At 45.8% G+C, this 19,837-nt stretch overlaps 9 protein-coding genes across 10 annotated transcripts, besides 2 other annotated features; 5 read left to right on the forward strand and 4 right to left on the reverse strand.

The window, feature by feature from the left end:
• Positions 1-79: 79 nt before the first annotated feature.
• Positions 80-99: a microsatellite.
• A 498-nt stretch (positions 100-597) lies between these two features.
• Positions 598-1,329, forward strand: TSTA_125110 (uncharacterized protein; the record flags this gene model as incomplete). The annotated part of the gene is made up of 2 exons (XM_002482740.1): positions 598-639; positions 670-1,329. The coding sequence occupies 2 exons, from the start codon at positions 598-600 to the stop codon at positions 1,327-1,329; spliced, it is 702 nt and encodes a 233-aa protein (XP_002482785.1).
• Positions 1,330-1,478: 149 nt separating this feature from the next.
• Positions 1,479-2,948, reverse strand: TSTA_125120 (uncharacterized protein). Of its 2 annotated transcripts, none has more exons than XM_002482742.1 (2): positions 2,001-2,948; positions 1,479-1,940 (listed from the first exon to the last, which is right to left on the reverse strand). In XM_002482742.1, exons 1-2 carry the CDS (start codon positions 2,764-2,766, stop codon positions 1,564-1,566), a joined length of 1,143 nt encoding a protein of 380 aa, XP_002482787.1. In that variant the 5' UTR covers positions 2,767-2,948; the 3' UTR covers positions 1,479-1,563. The 2 variants fall into 2 exon arrangements, with proteins under 2 accessions (XP_002482787.1, XP_002482786.1); XM_002482741.1 differs by having other exon boundaries at positions 1,479-1,952.
• Positions 2,949-3,263: 315 nt separating this feature from the next.
• On the forward strand, positions 3,264-5,908 carry TSTA_125130 (uncharacterized protein; the record flags this gene model as incomplete). Its single annotated transcript, XM_002482743.1, has 9 exons — positions 3,264-3,366; positions 3,431-3,954; positions 4,025-4,069; positions 4,129-4,201; positions 4,255-4,516; positions 4,578-4,680; positions 4,743-4,888; positions 4,949-5,162; positions 5,235-5,908. The coding sequence occupies 9 exons, from the start codon at positions 3,264-3,266 to the stop codon at positions 5,625-5,627; spliced, it is 1,863 nt and encodes a 620-aa protein (XP_002482788.1). The 3' UTR covers positions 5,628-5,908.
• A 1,673-nt stretch (positions 5,909-7,581) lies between these two features.
• TSTA_125140 (uncharacterized protein) lies at positions 7,582-8,444 on the reverse strand (the record flags this gene model as incomplete). The annotated part of the gene is made up of 2 exons (XM_002482744.1): positions 7,582-8,374; positions 8,419-8,444. 2 exons carry the CDS (start codon positions 8,442-8,444, stop codon positions 7,582-7,584), a joined length of 819 nt encoding a protein of 272 aa, XP_002482789.1.
• Positions 7,648-8,373: a mobile genetic element.
• A 233-nt stretch (positions 8,445-8,677) lies between the features above and the next one.
• Positions 8,678-11,133, forward strand: TSTA_125150 (glycosyl hydrolase, putative). The gene is made up of 2 exons (XM_002482745.1): positions 8,678-9,788; positions 9,839-11,133. Exons 1-2 carry the CDS (start codon positions 8,876-8,878, stop codon positions 10,981-10,983), a joined length of 2,058 nt encoding a protein of 685 aa, XP_002482790.1. The 5' UTR covers positions 8,678-8,875; the 3' UTR covers positions 10,984-11,133.
• Positions 11,134-11,150: 17 nt separating this feature from the next.
• Positions 11,151-13,087, reverse strand: TSTA_125160 (efflux pump antibiotic resistance protein, putative; the record flags this gene model as incomplete). The annotated part of the gene is made up of 6 exons (XM_002482746.1): positions 11,151-11,501; positions 11,556-12,130; positions 12,187-12,248; positions 12,306-12,700; positions 12,754-13,018; positions 13,075-13,087. The coding sequence occupies 5 exons, from the start codon at positions 13,085-13,087 to the stop codon at positions 11,567-11,569; spliced, it is 1,299 nt and encodes a 432-aa protein (XP_002482791.1). The 3' UTR covers positions 11,151-11,501; positions 11,556-11,566.
• An 819-nt stretch (positions 13,088-13,906) lies between these two features.
• Positions 13,907-15,873, forward strand: TSTA_125170 (phosphoserine aminotransferase). The gene is made up of 6 exons (XM_002482747.1): positions 13,907-14,081; positions 14,146-14,264; positions 14,329-15,004; positions 15,053-15,245; positions 15,293-15,383; positions 15,438-15,873. Exons 1-6 carry the CDS (start codon positions 13,975-13,977, stop codon positions 15,524-15,526), a joined length of 1,275 nt encoding a protein of 424 aa, XP_002482792.1. The 5' UTR covers positions 13,907-13,974; the 3' UTR covers positions 15,527-15,873.
• TSTA_125180 (cytochrome P450, putative) lies at positions 15,695-17,374 on the reverse strand (the record flags this gene model as incomplete). Its single annotated transcript, XM_002482748.1, has 2 exons — positions 15,695-17,306; positions 17,328-17,374. The coding sequence occupies 2 exons, from the start codon at positions 17,372-17,374 to the stop codon at positions 15,695-15,697; spliced, it is 1,659 nt and encodes a 552-aa protein (XP_002482793.1).
• A 588-nt stretch (positions 17,375-17,962) lies between these two features.
• On the forward strand, positions 17,963-19,326 carry TSTA_125190 (monooxygenase, putative; the record flags this gene model as incomplete). Its single annotated transcript, XM_002482749.1, has 2 exons — positions 17,963-18,703; positions 18,754-19,326. 2 exons carry the CDS (start codon positions 17,963-17,965, stop codon positions 19,324-19,326), a joined length of 1,314 nt encoding a protein of 437 aa, XP_002482794.1.
• Between the last annotated feature and the right edge of the window lie 511 nt (positions 19,327-19,837).

Below are 19,837 nucleotides of genomic sequence, written 5' to 3' on the forward strand. Positions count from 1 at the left end.
TTCGAACTGCCTGCTAGGGTTAGATCGTGTCTAGTTCTCCTTTTCCTTGCAATAATGAAGCAGCCTCGACATAGCATTCAAGAAAAGAAAAGAAAAGAAGCAAAAGCAAATTTGGATGACCGCGCGGATACCGAGAACTTAATCTCCCCCTTTCATGTACTTTCAAGGCGTCGATTACCACCATTGCAACACTCTTCGTAAATCAACCGCCAATTGAAGTTGAAAGTCAAGACAGGGTTGTACAAGGCTGGTTAACCAGCCTCCGTGGTTGATGGAAGAAGAGGCTTTCTTCCCTGCTTTTGAACCCAACCCCGGCAGCAAGTCCCCTCCAACCGCAGGCACTTCTCAAGATGGGCAATTTCTTCCGCTCCACTTCCATAATCATTAGAAGGCACTCAATTAACTACCCCAAAATCAAATTTGAAAATAGGATACAGTTACTTACGAATGGATTGGATCATACGGTCTATATCATTCCATCCTGACCGTACCAAATAGGACATCAGTTCCTAGCAATCTCTGATTCGCCTACTAATAGCAAGGAAACCTACAAACACTGTATTGACTTCCTCAGCCTCCATACCTTCCGTCGTCAGCATGCGGTCGTTTACTGCACTAATAAAGGCCCAGAATCGATCCGTAAGCGAGCAAACCCAAGAACTAGTGAAGATGACTCGACACGCATTCACTCAAGTTCGCGAGGCTCAGCGTCTGCGCCAACTCACATATGCCCAGCTTATGGATAAGGGGGACTTCGAAATCCTGAACTGGATCGACTTGACTATCAGAGATGCAGAAGAAGCAACCTGGGACATGCTAGCCTGGATCGAGCCCGCCCGCGTAGAACAAGAGACGCGCGGCGAAGGGAGGATGCGTTTCGGAAAGCGGATGCTTTGGGCGCTACGGAACAATAGTCAACGCGGGGATGAAAAGCGAAGTCATCTACTGCTTTGTCTTGGCAGTCTCTCGCCAGTAATCAGTCATCTCCATCAAATCACTCCCTTGGAATCGCAGGAAATCACGCGTGACAACGACCGCGTTCGGTCTTACTTGCCAACGCGTGTTGATGAGCATGGTCAAGCGGTGCTGGGAAGACATTTTATAGATTCTATGAATCTCAGCAGTACCATATCTCTTGTTCTCCCTAGCGAGATTGGGTCTCTGCGCTCTGCAGAGGAGATACCAAAGAATGGGCCCGAGGAAACTGTTTCTATCAATCATGAAATCAGTGAGATGTTGGCTTGGCGGCGATCAAAACAGTCCGATATTGTGGACAGGCCCCAGACCAAATTTGTAGCCGAGTTGGAGAGCGTCACACTGTCAGATTAATAACTTGGCAACTATATAAGCCTCATAATTTGCATTGATTAATATCTGATTTCACTGTATTTTTACTCAATGAGGTACTCAAAACATTTGTGCTTGCTGTTTTCCTCAGGTGGTTACAATCATAGTCTGATAAGTTGCTGCTAAAGAATCTACGGCTCAACAGTTTTCATTTGATGCGGTGTCTATGTAAACAAATAGTTTCAGAAAAATTACAAATTCAGCGAAGAAGCACGTTTACAACTTCGCAGTAACTGCTTCGCACAAAATCACTTTGTTTGCTAAACGCTGCCCTTCTTCGTCAAGCACCTTCACAATTGCAGGCAACACTACAATTTCGCCACTCCCAGCCGGGCTGGTGTAGACGAATTCAAACGTACAAGGTTGGCCAAAAAGCCAACGTCCCAAGTCAGCAGCAGTTGTCGTCACGGTTCCCAAGTGACGAACACGGTTTCCTCGTGAGTGTGATGAGTCAGCGTATGGGGCGAAGGAGGAGGTGAAGGTTTCAACAAATTTATGAACCGCCGTATCTTGCACGGCCAAGTTTCTTTTCGCAGCTTCAGGTGTTGCAAGTTGAGATAGGTAAGCTGTTAACATACGCCATGTATAGAAAGCTTGGCTCAATTCTAAAATCAGATCAACAATACATTCCAGATTTAAGCGACGTGCCGTACCTTTATCAGAGTTGATAGCCTGCTGCACTTGTTTCAGTGGACCAATTGTGAAGGGTAAGGGTAGCAATGATTCTCTTGCCGCGCTGTGTGGCTGTATTGCCTGCAGAAGAGAGTGCACAAGAGTATGCGTGATGATTAACCGGCGTGTCGTGGAGTTTTCCAGGAGAGAAGTCAAAGATCCAGGAAGGTAAGGCGTGCCAAAGTCGGATATCTGTGAAGTCTTTCCAGAACTTAGCAGCGAAGAGACCGACAGTGTCTGAGAATAATAGTTGTCCACGTGAAGACTGGCCTGATCAAAAAACGTCAAAGCATGTTTAACAACAGTCTCATCGCTTGCTGGTTCTGGGATATATCTCGACAGACTGCTTGTTAATAACCATTTCTCGCCAGTATTGCCCGAAAAGATTTGATCATTGGCTCCCGTTGCTTTCAGCTCAGCACTAGGAAGTCTATTCTGATCGGGATGATCAGAACGGCCAGCCTTCTCCATTGCTGCCGTAGTATATTCTCCTCCCTCATATCGCCTGAAGCCGCTGCGTGTGTTCTGGGATTTGCGAAAGAAGAGCCATGCGGCCAAGAAGACCAGTAATGCTGTACCAGCAATGGATCCGACAATCGCACCCGCAAGCGTTCCATTGCTCAGTCCTTTACCTCGTCCAGGGGTAGTCGAACCAATGTTAGGATCGGGGAGATTAGTAGTGGCTGGTACAACATGGCTAGAAGATGGAACAACAGCTTTCGAGGAAATTGTAGAGGCCGTAGCCATTGAATCAAAAGTAGTGCTGCTAGAGCTCTTGGGACTATAGTCTGCATCCACCAGTGTGTCGTGTCTTTCAGAAGAAGCAGTTTGGAGATAGAGTAGAATAAAATATCATAGCTATGGGAGATCCAGGACAAAAACGAAACACGAAAAGCAGTTTCTAGATCCAGGGATGCCAAGGAACAGGGCCATCTCTAGCCTTTAACGCCAGACAGCGTCGTGGCGGCTGTGTAGAACCATTCTATGTGATTGCTCAATAGTCTGCATGGCTGATGCCTTTCTTAGGTTGTATGCAATAGACCCCTGTCATATCACGAGACTAAAATAACAGGGGATGGTGGTGATGCGGGTTTATTTTAGTTTGTTTACACAGTAAATAGTCTCGCCGAGACAGGAAAGCTGCAAGGCTCGAGCATCCCTCGAAAGGAGCTCCTCCAAAATCAATTCTGCAGATGCAGAGTTATAGCAGTAAATGACAGCCCTTTTTTACCGCGCAAGAAAAAATGAGTGACAAGGAAGTAATTGCTTTCAGGTCCCGACTGGTGGATCTAGATGAATGGCATCCAGATATAGTTGTCGGAGTCGACTTTGGTATGACATACACCGGTAAGAACGGCGCTTTCTTCGTATGGAATGAGTATAAAAGGATAACGTGATATGAATTGAACAGGAGTGGCATACTCGTGTGCGCCAGGATGGTTACCACCAAGGACAATCCAGCGCTGGCCTGGCAAATTGCCTGGTGAGTTGGCAAACAAAGTACCTACCTGTATTGAGTACGAGGCAGACTCGACGACAGTGAAAAACTGGGGGTTTCTCTGCGACCAAGAAGACCAGTCATGCGTGATATACGAGTTCTTCAAGCTTCATCTGGCGCCTCATTATCGTGACGAACATAGCGTCGATAACAGCGGTCCCAGCAGGATGGAGGCGCAACGATGGTTTCGAGACTATATTCAATGCATTTATCAGCATGTAATGAACTATCTAGCCAGTACGATCCCAGGGTTCCCATTACGGAAAGTTGAAATTCTCTTCAGTGTTCCGACTACCTGGAAGGATGTACGAATGATTGAAGAAACTAGGACTCTGATAGAGCAGGCAATAATGACGAGATCGTCCAATCATCAAGCTGCCATTGGCTTGACTGAGGCCGAAGCCGCGGCTGTTTATGCTTGCAAGCAACATTATCAGGTATTCCCAATTAAACTGATTTTATTGTTGATATGACCCTTAGAAATTGAATCCTGATCAAGATTTGCAGAGAGGCGACACTATTATGGTCTGCGATGCTGGAGGGGGAACAACTGTAAGCCGGATCGCGCTATCAGATCGTTTTTTCCTCGTCAATTTCTTACAAAGCGCAAGGATGTCAACGTACTCAAATTGCTGTCATCAACTGGCGAGCCTACAGTCCTCAAACAACTAGGCAACGTCGAAGGTAAGAACTAACAGATGCCTTATTTCTACAAGTTAGATAATTGACGTCTCTAGGACGACCCATCGGCTCTGTCTTCATCGACCGAACTATCCATCAGTTGTTGTGCGAAAGATTATCAAGAATTTGCCATCACTTACCCAAGACTCCAACTGACACAGCATGGAAAATGATATCCGGACGTTTCCAGCGACTCAAATGCTCCTTTGGCACTGATGCAACTTCAACGCCGTGGTTGAAACTTGATGTTCCCTCATTGGGACCTGGATCAGACTTCCCTGAAGCAGAGATTCAGAACGGGCAAATGCGAATATCATGGTGTGTCTTTTCATTATCCTATATTAAGTCATTGAGATCATGTCAGTTGAAACCAGAAAAGGGATATCTTGAAACGGTGCTTTGATGTTAAGATCGACGAAATGTGTGACCTCCTCGATGCTCAAATTGAGCAAACACGCACAAAATACCCGAACGAGAGAATTGTGCGAATTCCTTGCAACACATTTCCTGTTCTTGGTGAGATTGATTCTGACATGTTGCTTAGTCGTATATTGTCCTCTCGGGAGGATTCGGCAGCTCTCCATATGTGAGAAAACGCCTTCTTGATCGGTATAACAGCTTGCCTGTTAAGTCTCCTATTAGTGAAATTCCTGATCAAACGGGAATGCATGTTCTCATGGCAGATGAACCGTCAGTCTACCCTCCATCTTTTGTCACAATTTCGGATGCTGATATGACATCCTTCGTCAGCCAACTTGTTGTGGTTCATGGTTTAGTGCTAGACCGAACACAGCAACTCCAGCAAGGAGTGGTCATTTTCGAATCGAGGTGTTCTCCTGTGAGTTACGGAATTATATGTGACGAGATCTACGACCCAGTAAGACATGTTGCGGAGCCAATAAGGCTGGATCCTCGCGACAACAATATATATGCAACACGTCAGATAGATTGGCTCGTCATTCAGGTATGTATGTCTCACTCGTTGCTATCTGTTTTTCAACTCTAACACGCTATAACAATATGCGGTGGATTCTAGGGAAAGCCAATCCCGCACACAGGAATAGCAAAAGCGTTCCAACTCAAAATGGAACTCGACGAAGACAACGAAATATACAAAGTTCACATCGTCATGTCGACTCTCTCGCCCGATAATCTTCCTCGGAGCATGAATCAGGGTGGTGCACAACGAGTATGCAGTCTCGACATCCCCACCGGTTACGTGGATAAAAAGCTGAAAAACCGCCACTGGTATAATTTCAAGCCTGCTTATTTGAGAGCAACATTTGACGTGAAAGTTGTGGTTGGGCCGGCCGATCTTAAATTTCAGCTATGGAACAAGGAAACTCACATCAGGAGCAGAGAGCATGAGCCTATCCGAGTGAAGTGGGAGCCTGCTAGAGATTTGAACGAAAAGCGCAACAATTTGTAATTGGTGGCGGATGAATAACCTATCCTCCTAAAAGCATCATGCATGCTCTTTCTGCTTTGGCGTGCTGTCTTGGTATTTGCAATTAAGACTTTGTCGAACTAGGGTTCCCAACCCCTAGTGAGTTAAGATTGATAGACCGGCTCAAAGGCTATCTTCTTTAAGTGTGAAGTGTCCTATCTTCGGCAGCTGCAGCGGGGTCTACTGTACGTGAAAGTAGGAATAGTTAGTTAATGTTGGTTCTGCTGTGATTGGCTTAGTTCATGTTCCTATTCTGTGTCAAGCCCTCCTGTCAACATCATACACTTAATTGTTATTCGTACCGCTTTGATATTTGGTCGACATTGCTCTGGGTCTGCTCATACTTTTCTCCAAGGTAGAATGACAAACTCCCTCTTCTTATTTCTGAACACTGTAACATGCCATCTCTTATTATTGTCTACTTTGTGCAACAGAATAAAAAACGCTCTACTATCTCACTTGCCTGCCCACAGATACAAAGGTCTGACTCCGCAGCCCTAATCTTATTTAGATAACTATTAAGCCTTGTTATCCCTGTCCAAAGTTGAGCTAGGACTATAGCTTCTTTCCGCTTCAGCCCGTTATATAGGCTGCAGGTGTGCTTTCCTAGTAATACTGTGTTAATAGCCTTCGAGTACTTACCCAATCTATCTAGAAGGGCTTTGTTCAGTTGTTACTTGGTGATGGCAAGTTTCATAGCAGCTAATTTAGCTTGATATGATGGTTTTTCTGGCTCATATCCCTCTATTGTTGATTTTTGAGTGGCTATTTCTTCCTTCAACCTTAATACAATAATTGTAGCCAATGCTTACCAGCTACAACTAAAGATAATTACCTATCTATTACAGATCTATAGCAGAATGTGCCTCAATCCTACTGCTATCACTTCTAATTCAGCTGTGTATGGGCTTTGTTCTATTTGTCTTACTAGCATGACAGTGTAGCTAGTCATCTTCTTCTCTGCAATATTGACCTGGGTATCCCTAATACTTCCTCCCATACTACTATATCACCCTTGACGGACAAGCTTGTGGCAATTAGGATACCTTCTACACTGTTAACAATCTCGATGGCTTTCTCCCTATCATGTTCACATCCCATCTGCAGCCGATCTATTCTAGATGATACTGCATACGTATTGATGGTTTCTATTCTATCTATTACTTCTCTTCTTAGTGTCTGCACTATTCTTTGGAATGGAGAGGAAAGCCTCCAAGTCATCATGACTCTTAGCTTCGTTAGCGGGTTCGTTCTAGGAAGTACGCAAATATCAGCCCACAATTTCGTTACTTCCTCTGTATGTTGTTCCTTGAATAAGCAAATATTTGCTTTAACTTCCACCACTTATCATGGCGATTTTCCAAAAGGCACCTGTGACTGCTATACCCTCTATCTTCTGCGCTCTGTTTAGGCACTACGTTCCGTGTGTCCTGCAGGCATGCATCCACATGCTAGAGGTATAATCTATTATAGGCGCCACTGTTGCTATGAACAACTGCCTTGCAGTTTGTGGGGAGATCGTTTTAGCCTCCTTAGTGCCATAGCAACCTTTAGTCCTCTACTTGCTACTCAGGAAATATGTTGTTTGTAGCGTAGTTGAGAGTCTATGACTACCCCAAGAAGCTTGGCATACTCTTTCAGTTTAATTAACTCTCCTTTGACTGTGAATACAGCACTGCTTCATCAATCTATATTTCAAGTGAAGTATACGATGGCTGTCTTTTTGCCTTTGAAAGTAGCTCTGCTTTGTTTCTCCTAGCTGAGAGCCCTATTGATGATAGCCTCGATGCTAGGTCGATTTGCCTCAGCAGTTGAGACTGTTACCTAGGGATACCTTGCTCATTGCCATCAAAAATTTTCAATATAGGAACCGCGTCAATAATCTCGGAGACATTGAGCTTATTTATCACAATTTCCAGATTATATGGATGTATCCCTATATCACGGAAAGCGGCGCGTATAACTCTTGTTGTAAAGGGTTGCTTGCGAACGGCTGGCAGATGAAAAGGAAGTCATATTTGTCAAAATCATAGCTTCCAGCACGCGCCTGGTTGTTAACGGCCACCCCGTGGTAATGCTTATAAGCCTGAAACGGAATATCATCTAATGGCCGAAGAATGTGTGTCGCATGAGGTAAAAAACAGTATACAATGATCTTTTGTTCCTTGCAATACTGGATGAAGTTGTATGATAGGTGCGCCGTACAATTATCCATGAAAAGCAATCGATAACCATTTTTCGCGTATTGCTGAGTTGAAATATCAAAATGATGAGGCTTTTCGTATATAAGATCAGCATTTGAGAAGTCTTTCTCGGAAAAAGCGGCGATATAATCCTCTTCTGTAAGATGTTGATACCATTCCTCCAAGTGATTCTTACCAGCAATAACAACAAATGGATGGATCACATTTACGGCTGCACTTATACTCTCAATTATCGTCAAGGATTTTCGAGAAGACGCACTTGCAATTTTTGTAGAGGTATGAGGATATTGAGTGACAACCAGTTCCCTTTTGCCTTGTCCAACGCGGAATCCGGCCTCGTCAAAGTTCCAAGTATTTGAAGGTGTAATCTTGTTAATACGAACTTGAATTTCAAGACGATCAAACCAAGTTTGTATGACTCCAAGGTTCTCTGCATTAAGCCGCTTAGAGTCAATCAGTTTTTGTTCAACTTGTTTGTACGTGGGGTGTAGTCGCTTGAAGAATCGATATACCCAATTCGCCTGCCTGTTTCAGAACTTGCCGTATTAGGAAATTTTCCTGCGGGCTACCCTCCAACCCTCATTGCCGATTTCATTCTTGGTGAGCAGGCTAATCACACGAATAGAAAAAGAGATTAGCCTGAATACCAACCAATTGCAGGACGAGAAACAACACAAATGTTGTCCCTTCAGCTATATAGCTGGCTTTGCACTTTGTACCACATCAGAATCTCATGGATCGGAAAGCAGTCCGTAGTTTAACCACTCATCTCCGCATCTATCTACTCCGTACATAACTAGGGAGTTCCGTACCATCATAAGGGAGGATGACGATGATTTGTACATACCCCGCAGTTCTGTGTGATGTGTACATAAAGACGTTGCTGCTGACCTCCAGCTCGTTTCAAATTTGATCCTCATTATTTCCGTGGTGATAGATGAGCATCTGACAAGACGGACTCAATTCTCCAGTCGGGAATATTATTAGTAGCGAAAAGACATTCAGACTCGTTAGCTATCGGTCAAAATGCTCTCACACGATACTGAAAACCATCGCATAATCTATCAATATGACTTTGAAAAAGTCTTCATCGAGCCATGGGGCCCAAATGCTCTTCGCATCCGTGCAACACATCAGCCCGAACTCCCCTCAAACCAAGACTGGGCATTATCTTCTTCCCCTCCAGATAGTCCAACATCGAACAAAACAACAATCAATATAGAGTCCGACACCACCGGTGGAACGATCACAAACGGCAAAATAACTGCCAACATCTCTCCACGAGGCAAAATTATCATTCGAAATGCGCAAACGGGCCAGTTACTTCTAGAAGAGTACATGCGCAATCGCAACGATCAACTAGATCCGAAATGCTCTGCTTTACTCGTCGAAGCACGCGAGTTCAAGCCCCGCGCCGGTCGTGATGATTACCATTTAACCATGAGACTAGAAAGTGTTGAACGGGACGAGAAGATCTACGGCATGGGACAATATCAGCAACCATATCTCGATCTGAAAGGTCTTGACTTAGAACTTGCGCAACGTAATTCACAGGCTTCTGTACCTTTTGCTGTCTCTTCGCTTGGGTATGGTTTATTGTGGAATAATCCTGGTGTTGGTCGCGCAGTGCTGGGTAAGAATATCATGTCGTTCGAGGCATATTCTACCCGAGTTTTGGATTACTGGATCGTTGCGGGAGATTCACCAAAGGAGATTGTCGAAGCGTATGCGGATGTTACCGGAAAGGTTCCTATGATGCCTGAATATGGACTTGGTTTTTGGCAGTGTAAGCTGCGATATCAGACTCAAGAGGAATTGCTGAGTGTTGCACGAGAATATCGAAGACGAAAACTACCTATCGATTTGATTGTGATTGATTACTTCCATTGGCCATTGCAAGGAGAATGGAAATTTGATCCTACGTATTGGCCAGATCCGGGTATGTTTACCTTTTCGCTCCTAGGAAATTCTCATTCTAACGCTTGATAGATGCAATGATCAAAGAACTCAACGAGCTCAAGATTGAACTCATGGTCTCCATATGGCCCACGGTCGATATCAAATCGGAAAACTATGAGGAGATGCTTGCAAAAGGTTATCTCATCCGCACAGATCGTGGTATCCGTACAGCCATGAACTTCCAAGGCGAAACCGTACATTTTGATGCCACCAATCCAGGTTCGCGAAAATACGTCTGGGAGAAAGCACGTCAAAACTATTATTCTAAAGGCATCAAGGTATTTTGGCTCGACGAAGCTGAGCCAGAGTATTCAGCCTACGATTTCGACAATTACAGATACCACCTCGGCTCAAACGTCACTATTGGCAACATATACCCTCGAGAATATGCAAGAGCATTCTACGAAGGCCAAACAGAAGCAGGACAGAAGAATATCGTCAACCTGCTCCGATGCGCATGGGCAGGATCTCAAAAGTATGGCGCTTTGGTCTGGAGCGGCGACATTGCGTCTAGCTGGGAGTCACTGCGCTGCCAGTTAGCGGCGGGTCTTAACATGGGCATGGCAGGAATTCCATGGTGGACGACAGATATCGGCGGATTCCACGGTGGAGATCCAACCAAAGAATCATTCCGAGAGTTACTTGTGCGTTGGTTCCAATGGGGCGCATTTTGTCCTGTTATGAGACTTCACGGAGATCGAGAACCGAGACAACCACAGCACGGTACTACCGGTGGTGCAACATGTCTGTCAGGAGCGGAAAATGAAGTTTGGTCTTATGGAGAAGAGGTTTATGCCATATGCAAGAAATATTTAAAGATCCGTGAGCAATTGCGGGACTATACCAGGGAACTTATGAAGGAGGCTCACGAGAAAGGGACACCAGTTATGAGACCACTCTTCCTCGAATTCCCCCAAGACAAGACTGCCTGGGAGGTTGAGGATCAGTATATGTATGGCTCCAAGTATCTCTGCGCACCGATATTGTATCCAGGTCAAAAAAAGCGATCCGTTTATCTTCCTGAGGGAGAATGGCACTACTACGCGGATGGCTCAATGGGGACAGGTGAGATTGGGAGGAAATCTTCTCAGGGATACAGATTCCAATTAGAAAAGGGACAGTGGAGAGAATTTGATTGTCCTATTGAAATTATGCCCGTGTTTATTAGGGTTTAGATCTGATGATATAGGGCTTTTCCGGTCTGATGAGGATCTGGTAAACAGCTTACTGTTCTTAATTTGATAGAGATGGTATACCTAGGTAGAAAAGCCCTTAGCACTTAGTGGTGAGTTTGATAACGGATTAAATGATTAGGAGTTCAGCTTCAGGACATGGAGATCCTAAACTCTGTCAAATAGATTACTTAATATTAGTTTCTATTCAAACATACAAAATCAGATCTAGATAAATAGCGACCTGTGCCAATGTCTTTGCACCGCTAGAATTCAACCTTGAAGAGCTTGCTGTTGCGTATCCGTTCCCCCCACCGATAGAAAACTAACGGTATAGGCGCCAGTGTCAATGCAATGAATCCAAGCAAGGAATTTCCCCACCCTAGGCCTAGAGTTCGATACATCCTCCCTCCTGCTGGGGGCAAAAGCGCACCCATGAGAGATCGAAGCAACGTGTATGCGGCCATCGCGGAGGCTGAGTATACTGTGTAAGCATCAACAAGATATGTTGTTGTCGACATCTGTGAAATAAAATATTAGACAACAGACAACGGCCTAAACTAAGCAGAACCTACAAAGGCAATAATCATCCCAATACCAAGGAAAGATGTGCGCAAGATAGGCAATATCCAAGCATCCTTCTTTTCCGCAGTCCAACCATACCAGAAAGGGCCATGGGGACAAGCCAGGATCCGAAGAACATTGGAGGTAATCGATATTCCGTTTTCGAGACCCCGCCGTTAGACCTTGTCAAACGTTTCAAAAGACGATCTGAAGTGGCACCGAGAATGACCAGACCAATCAATAAACCAACACCGGTACCCAAGTATGGGAGACCAACAGAACCCTGAGAGAAACCATATTGAACCTCGAAGACGTTTGGTATTGTTGTGAAGAGTAGATAGAGGTATCCGTAGATGACTGCGACGTATAGTGACAACAGGAACACTATTGGTGACATGAAGAGCATTTTTGTTGGGCGAACGATGGAGAACATGAATAGTTGCTTCGGTGTCCGTCCTGTGTCTAATACTGAACGAAGATTGGGATTGCCGGTCTCCTTTCGCAGTCGTTTAGCCTTGCGGTCAAGAATGACATAAGCATAAGATTCACGCAATGAGATCAGTGATGAAATGGTCACAGCGCCTCCCTTGTTATCATAAAGTATTAGCAACTACCTCTAATCCAGGGGGAGATGTGCCCTACCGCTATGGCCAGAACCCAAAACGTCCACCACCACCCTTTGGCTTGGGTGAGATAGCCGCCAGCTATCAATGATATGTTAGCTCTAAGGTGATTACTGAACAAAGGATTTAGCGACTCACCAACAGGTCCGATAACAGGCCCTAGGAGAGGACCTAGCGCCCACACAGCCATGGCAGCACCACGCTTTTCCTGTGGAATCATATCTGCGAGTGAACCGGCGCCTAGAGTCAATGGACAACTGCCAGCAAGTCCTGAAATGAACCGAAACACAATCAAGCTGCCCATCTCTGGGGCCAGGGCACAAGCCACGTTGAAGACGGTGTAGAGTACGTTGCAGATTGTATAGAGTGGTTGGCGTCCGTACATCTCGGACAGTGGAGCGATCACAAGTGGACCAAAACAGTAGCTTAACAGATATACCGGTACGACAAATGCCGCAAGAGATTCATTACTAGATTTGAAGTCCCGCATGACATTGGGGACACCGGGCGCAAACATGGATGAACCCAGGGGCCTAAGTGAGAAGATTTAGTATGGCAGCAGACTCGGTGAATGAACGGAACATACGTCAAGAATGTAATCAGTGCTATGGAGACGGTGACAATAGCCTTTCGCTTGGATGTCCAATTTATCGGATTTTCTGGATCATCAGGGCCATCCCAATCGACCAAATTTGGATCTCGAGGTTCCAGCACTTTCTCCTCGACTTGATCCATCTTTTCGGTCGTTACTGAGCTACGCTCGACATCTTCATCTTTTCGTTGCGTTTGCGAGAGCTTCTTTTCCTCATTGAATTCGTCGATCTTGTCGGAACCCTGACCAGGAATAACTTCTTGTTGATTATATATTAGAGCGCAATGCTTGTGCTGCTTGAGATTGAGAGCATACCGTTAACAGCCATTTCGGATATTACCCAGTATCCGCCAAGAATAAATGCTCGAAAAGCAGTAAGTCCTGAACTTCCCCGCGAACTTAAAGGCATGCAGAGAACATTCGGGGAAGTTGAGAAACAGTCCGGGGTCGATGTCGAGTCACAAAGTCACAAAAAGAATGGACATCACTTTATCAGCTGTGTGGTCCGCGAAGAATATATATGGCATGCAATCTCGGACATTTTTCTCATAGCCGTTCCAGGAAGACAGGATCCAGATGCGTCTCCTATTTATGAATATCTAGGGGCTCTCGCGAATACGACGCAAACGAGTCGCAGTGGAGAGCGACGCCATCATGCGACAGATCCCTGCATATGGCCACAAAGAGATGTGCTTATATGTATTAGTGTCCGGTAATAATTCTGCCTTTTCCAGCAATTCATCAATCTGGACCATGCACGATGTCAGGTGTCCAGACTGAGCATTAGCACAGACTATTACGACTCGCCCATAAAAAGAGACCAGTGAGATCATTCCAAGGACGCGCTTGCAAGGAGCTTAAGACATTGTGAAGGCATAAAAGACGCTCTGAATCTCCTTATCCAATTTGACTGAGAGCCTGCATGCCGCTAATAACAATAAGAGTGCCATTGCGTCCCCGAGCATTTGCAAAGAATCCAAGACGATGCTTCACGAGAGAACATATAACGGGATGCCGATATCTAGGGTTAGGGTAGGTGCCGTCATCGGCGCGGGGCAAGAGCTGCCAACCAATCACAGCGCATTTTCGGATAGCGGGCGGACAATTTCTCTCTGATGCGATGACTCAATTTCTCTTCAGTTCTCTCGATTGATTTATTTAAAGACTCCAATTGCAGTTCTTCTCTCGGTCTCATACATAGCACAGAAATATACAATGAAGAGAGAAGACGTCGTCTACTTTGGCGCAGGCCCCGCGGGGCTGCCAACAGATGTGCTCACCACCGCAGCATCTGCGTTGCTCAACTATCAAGAGACTGGTCTGTAAGTTTGTTCCTCTCTCTACAACAGTGGATTTAGTCTGGTACTGATATTGCTGCTGGGATAGTGGAGTGGCCGAGCACAGTCATCGCAGTACATTGGCAGCCGATATCGTGAATACCATGAAGGCCGACCTCGCCGAATTCCTCGAGATACCCCCTTCACACGACGTGCTAATTATGCAAGGTGCATGAGATATATGTTAATACCAGCTCCACGCTTTGGCTAATGTGTTTGTATCAATTGGCAGGTGGAGGATCGGGACAATTCGATGCGACAGTCTACAACTCGGTGCTCGTCTGGGTGGAAACCCAACGACAAAAGATCGTTCGAGCGAACCCCAGCATAAATGAAGAGGACTTGATTAAACAATTGCAACAAAAAGTGCAGTCGGACTTGCGACTCGACTATCTTGTGACCGGGTCATGGTCCTTGAAGGCTAATCAGGAAGCCGTCCGGTTACTGGGACCAACACATGTCAATGTCGCAACAGACTCCAGAAAACTCAATGATGGCAAATTCGGAAAAATCGCAGACGAATCCACCTGGCAGCTAAGTGATAAACCCGCCATGATTTATCTATGCGAGAACGAAACTGTGGACGGTGTTGAATGGCCCAGTTTCCCCAAGACTCTTGAATCAAGAGCATCCGACGACCAAACTCTTGTTGTGGGAGACTTCTCGTCAACAATCCTTTCGCGACGCATTCCATTTGACCAGTTCTCTATTGTCTACTTTGGCGCACAGAAGAATCTTGGTTTACCCGGCATCACAGTTGTGGTGATTAAGAAGAGCCTTCTTTCAATTCTGAGCCAGGGTAAACCCGACCTGGCGAGAAAGATTGGCCTACCGGTTCCTCCCACCATTCTGGACTACGCGGTTGCAGCCAAGAATAACAGTCTTTATAATACTCTGAGCATATTCGAGTAGGTTTCCTGTTCCTGATTCAATATCGTCGACTAACTGTCTAAAAGTGTCTTTGTGGCTGGCCAAGTGCTGAAAAAATTACTTGCCACATTCCCCGATAAAGTTCGCGGCCAGGAGGCTCTCTCCGGAAAGAAAGCTGCCCTCCTATATGGCGTTCTTGACTCGTACCCAGAGGTTTACAAAGTTGTTCCCGACGAAAGCGTGCGATCACGGATGAATTTATGTTTCCGCGTTACCAAGGTACATCTATCTCCACCTCCTCATGTGCATCGAGCTAACCCATTCAGGGAGGAAACGTTGATGAAGCCGAAAGGGCATTCATCCGAGGCGCAACAGAAAGGGGACTACTCGGATTGAAGGGTCACAGAAGCGTCGGCGGTAAGTTAATCGGTCTCTGCTGCAGTTATGCACACACTAACAGACCATGCAAAGGCATTCGCGTGTCAAATTACAACGTTGTCGATGAAGCCGGAGCTCAGAAACTAGCCACATATTTGAAAGACTTTGCGACAAGCCCCTAGTTACTTGTTCATGTCGTATTAAGAAGCTCAAAAGTTATGATGTATGGTATAGTCAAAATTAGAACTTATATAATTGTGAATAACCTATCTTCTCACATTGTCACACCGTCATTTTCAAACTACCTGGGTACGAATCCTTACTGACCCATGGCTGAACATAGCAAAATTCTACTCAGAAAACGCACTGAACTTCCCCATCGTCCTCTCCGCCTCAACAAACTCCCTCTCCAAAACAGTCGCATGCTTCTCACTCCTCACTTTGATAATACACTCAAAAGGTTTTGGTCGGACATTGAACCCTTCCGTATACGCGAACGTATCATACTTTCTCGCTGACCCATCCTTCTCCGTAACAGGCAGAATATCAAATGTCCATAACATCTTGGCAATAGCAATAAATAGTGAATTTCTCGCCAGACCGGCTCCAGGGCAGATTCGACGACCCCATCCGAATGAACTATGTCCGTCGCGCGACGGATGCGGTTCTCCTTTTTCAGAGGGTGTTGTCTCTACATATTCCTTGGGAAGATAGGGTAATGAATTTGAGGGAATATTATTCGGCAGAAATCGCAATGGGTTGAAATGATGCGGATTGGGATAATAGCGAGGATTTAGATTGATAGCCCATGAATTGGAGAGGATGGTCGTTCCTTTAGGGATACAGTATCCTTGATAAACATCCGACTCGGAATTCGCATGCGGAGTACCACCCAAGACGGCAACGGGACGAATACGAAGGATTTCCGAGCACATTGCGTTGATATACGAGAGAGATTTTTCGTCTTCAAAAGTTGGCATTCGATCGGTCCCAACAACTGCATCTAGCTCTGCGTGCGCTGCTTGTAAAGTCTCCGGGTTTGTGATTAGCATTAGGATACCACTGCACAAGGTGCTGGCTGTTGTATCACTACCAGCGCCGAAGAGTGATGCTGGGATGAATGAGAAATCTCTCTCACTCAGTAGACTGAACGACTCGGGATCCTCCTCTTTTGCGTGTAAGAGGATCTTTGTGAGGGACTCTGGAATATCTGCCTTGATAAACATCTCCTCTTGCATTTGATGGACAAGGGACATGTTTGTCGCAGCTTCAAGTCGTCCCCTTTCTTGAATTTCCCTCTTCCATGGCGCTAACCAGTTTGGAAGATACTTCAGAGCAGGTATACTTTCAACAAGATATTTCCCCGGCACATTCAACGAAGCAGCATACTGCATGAACTCCAAGCGTTGACGAATAACCTTCGCATTCATCGAGTCAATCCGATGCCCATACGAAATACTAAAAACCACACTAGACGTGAACCGATCAATCAACCCTTCATACGCCGCCGGGTTCAGAAAGAGCTGATGACAAAGCCTCGTCGCCTCCGCTTCTTGGATAGGTTTATACACCTTCAAAGCCTGAGGATTAAGCGCCTGATGCAAAAGTTTTCGTCGAAGTTGCCATTCTCGACTATAGGGTTGCACGAGTATGCTCGCATTATCCCAGTACAATTCACCCATGACCACAAATCGAGGTCTAGAACTGTATTTGTTGCTTCTTTTCTCGAGCAAGTCCACCGCCACGTTGGGATCGGAAATGATTATTGTTGGTCTTCGGCCCATCCAGAGGGTATAGATTGGTCCGTAGATTTGGGACCATTTCTCAAATTGGATCCATGGTGATTTTTTGGGGATGGAGATTCTGTTGCCGACGAAGGGGAGAGGACGAGGACCCGGAGGCATGCGTAGAGAGAGGATGTAGTCATGTATCGCTATCCCGAGCAATATTGCGATGAATAGACTGGGGATGATGTATATGTACTGTGCATACAGCAGGTGCACGATGCCGGTGGAGGTGATGAGCGACATCATGCACATCTGTCACCCAATATAGCTTCAGTCGTTGATCATGGAGCAGTACACGATAGTGCGGTTATAGCTGTATTCCACTTCTAAGTGTCACTCTTTTTGTTCCTATAATCGGTAGTGAAGTCATACAGCAATTACCGAGCATGTACTCAGTCAAGTTCAAGCGGGTTGTCTCCGGTCCCACGCAGGGCTACTGTGACCGAGAATGACCAAACAGGGATATTGTCATTTGACTTAGTACTACGATTAGAAATACTAATTGTAACAGGCAGAGTGGACGACATTCCAAGGATCTGGGGGTCAAACCTCCGCGTCTCCCCTCCACACTAATCCACGTCTTCTTTTCGCGGGGAATCCCCCAAATCCGTTCTCATGTCTTATCCTCTCCACATTTTACCGCGGGTGATCGAGTAAGAAGTCGGGAATACTTTCTTAACTAAGATACGACTTTTCTTTTACTGAGTATTGTCGCAGCCCATGTCAGAACTTGGTTCAATCAGTAGATAAAGAGTATAGCCAAATACATCCTTCTCCAGCCTCTGTAGCCCTTGCATAATCTTATAGTACTTCCCGAAAACCAGCTTCACCATGTCTCAATATCGTCGGAATCCTCCCACAGGTATCAATGTGCTCATCGTTGGCGCTGGCTTTGCCGGTCTCACAGCAGCAATTGAATGCCACCGCAAGGGCCACGACGTTCTCGTCCTCGAATCATTCCCTCAACTCAAGATCCTAGGCGATATCATCTCCTTCGGACCTAATAGCGGCCGCATCTTTCAGAAATGGGAAGGGGTAGAGGAACAGTTGGATCCTCTATGCCACAATACCGATCGTATCAATTTCGTGACATGGGATGGTGATTATCTAATTGCGCAGCATTGGGACGCTGAAGAAAGCTATGGGAAGAAGTTCAATGGACACAGAGGCGAGATCCACGAGATTGTGTTCAAGCATGCTTTGGCTCGGGGTATTGATATCCGACTTGGTCAAAAGGTGATTGACTATTTTGAAGATGAAAATGAAGCGGGCGTTTTGGCCCGAAATGTCGCAACGGGTGTAGAGGAAAGGTTTACCGCAGACGTAGTCTTCCCCGCGGATGGAGTGCGATCAGAAGGACGGAAGATCGTTTTGGGATACGAAGATAAACCGATATCGTCTGGTTATGCGATTTACCGTTCATGGTTTGATTCCACGAACTTGAAGTCTCCCTTGACCGATCATTTGTGGAAGAACGGGGATACACATTGGGGGTGGATAGGACCTGATGTACACTTTTTGGCGGCTTCGCTCAAAAATGGTAAGGACTTTAGCTGGGTGTGCACGCATAAGGTCTGTATTTCATAGGCAGATTCCTTGGAGAAAGAGTCTGACGGTACCAGGACGACACAGATATAGAAGAATCATGGTCCGCTCCAGGCAAGATCGAAGACTGTCTCAAAGTCGTGGAGGGATGGGACCCCGTCGTACAGGAGATTATCAAAGCGACACCGACAGACTACCTCGTTGACTGGAAACTAATCTACCGAGATCCTTTACCTACATGGATCAGCCCGAAACGACGTATTGCACTCATTGGAGACGCCGCACATCCTTTTCTCCCTACATCGATCCAGGGCGCGTCGCAGTCAATGGAAGACGGAGCCACACTGGCCGTCTGCCTCGAAAAGTGTGGTGGCCCTGCTAACGTCCGCGAAGCACTACGAGCCTACGAACGAATTCGTTACGATCGGGTTCTCAAGGCGCAAAAGACCGGGGAAACGACACGAGATAAATGGCACAAGGCCGATATGGAATATGTCAAGAGAAACCCGGCAGTTGTTAAGCTTCAGCGGGAGTCTTGGTTGTTGAATTTTGACTCGGAGAAGCATGCTTATGAAGTTTATGATGATGTTGCCACGAAGCTTAGACAGGAGGATAGCAAGACGGGGGAAGGTCTTGGGGCGAGGTTGTAATTACCAGCTGTAACTATTATGTGCTCACTTAGTTAATGATAAGAACAAAGGACGTCTGAGAAAAATGAATCTGTTGTCAAGCAAAATTGTGTTTTGAGAAGGATGCCTTTTACCTATTTGGGTAAGTATACTCGGTACAACCCTAGCAATCTCCATTTATAAGTTCCGGAATAAGCACATGTTGGTAGATTAGCTGCACGAGCGAATCACAGAAAACAAAATCTACTCATTGACGTTGAGAGACCGGCCTAAGGGTTTCTCCACGGCAAAAAGCAGCATCTCCACATACTCCATTCGCTTACAAAAAGGAAAATCCTCGTACTCTCAGCGGGGCCCCGCGTAAACCCCAGCTCCTTTCTGGTGTTGCTATGCGGTTAGACAGTTTAGACTAGGAAAATCCCCGGAATATTCACTCCAGTGGTTAATTTCAACCAATCCAGCCAATGTTTGAAGAAAATCATGCCGGGATCCAGGGTTGACTCTACTAGTTACGGGGGGGGGGGGGGGGGGG

The sequence above is a fragment of the Talaromyces stipitatus genome, genomic scaffold (assembly GCF_000003125.1).
Source record: "Talaromyces stipitatus ATCC 10500 scf_1105507295555 genomic scaffold, whole genome shotgun sequence".
Classification (NCBI taxonomy): Eukaryota; Fungi; Ascomycota; class Eurotiomycetes; order Eurotiales; family Trichocomaceae; genus Talaromyces; species Talaromyces stipitatus.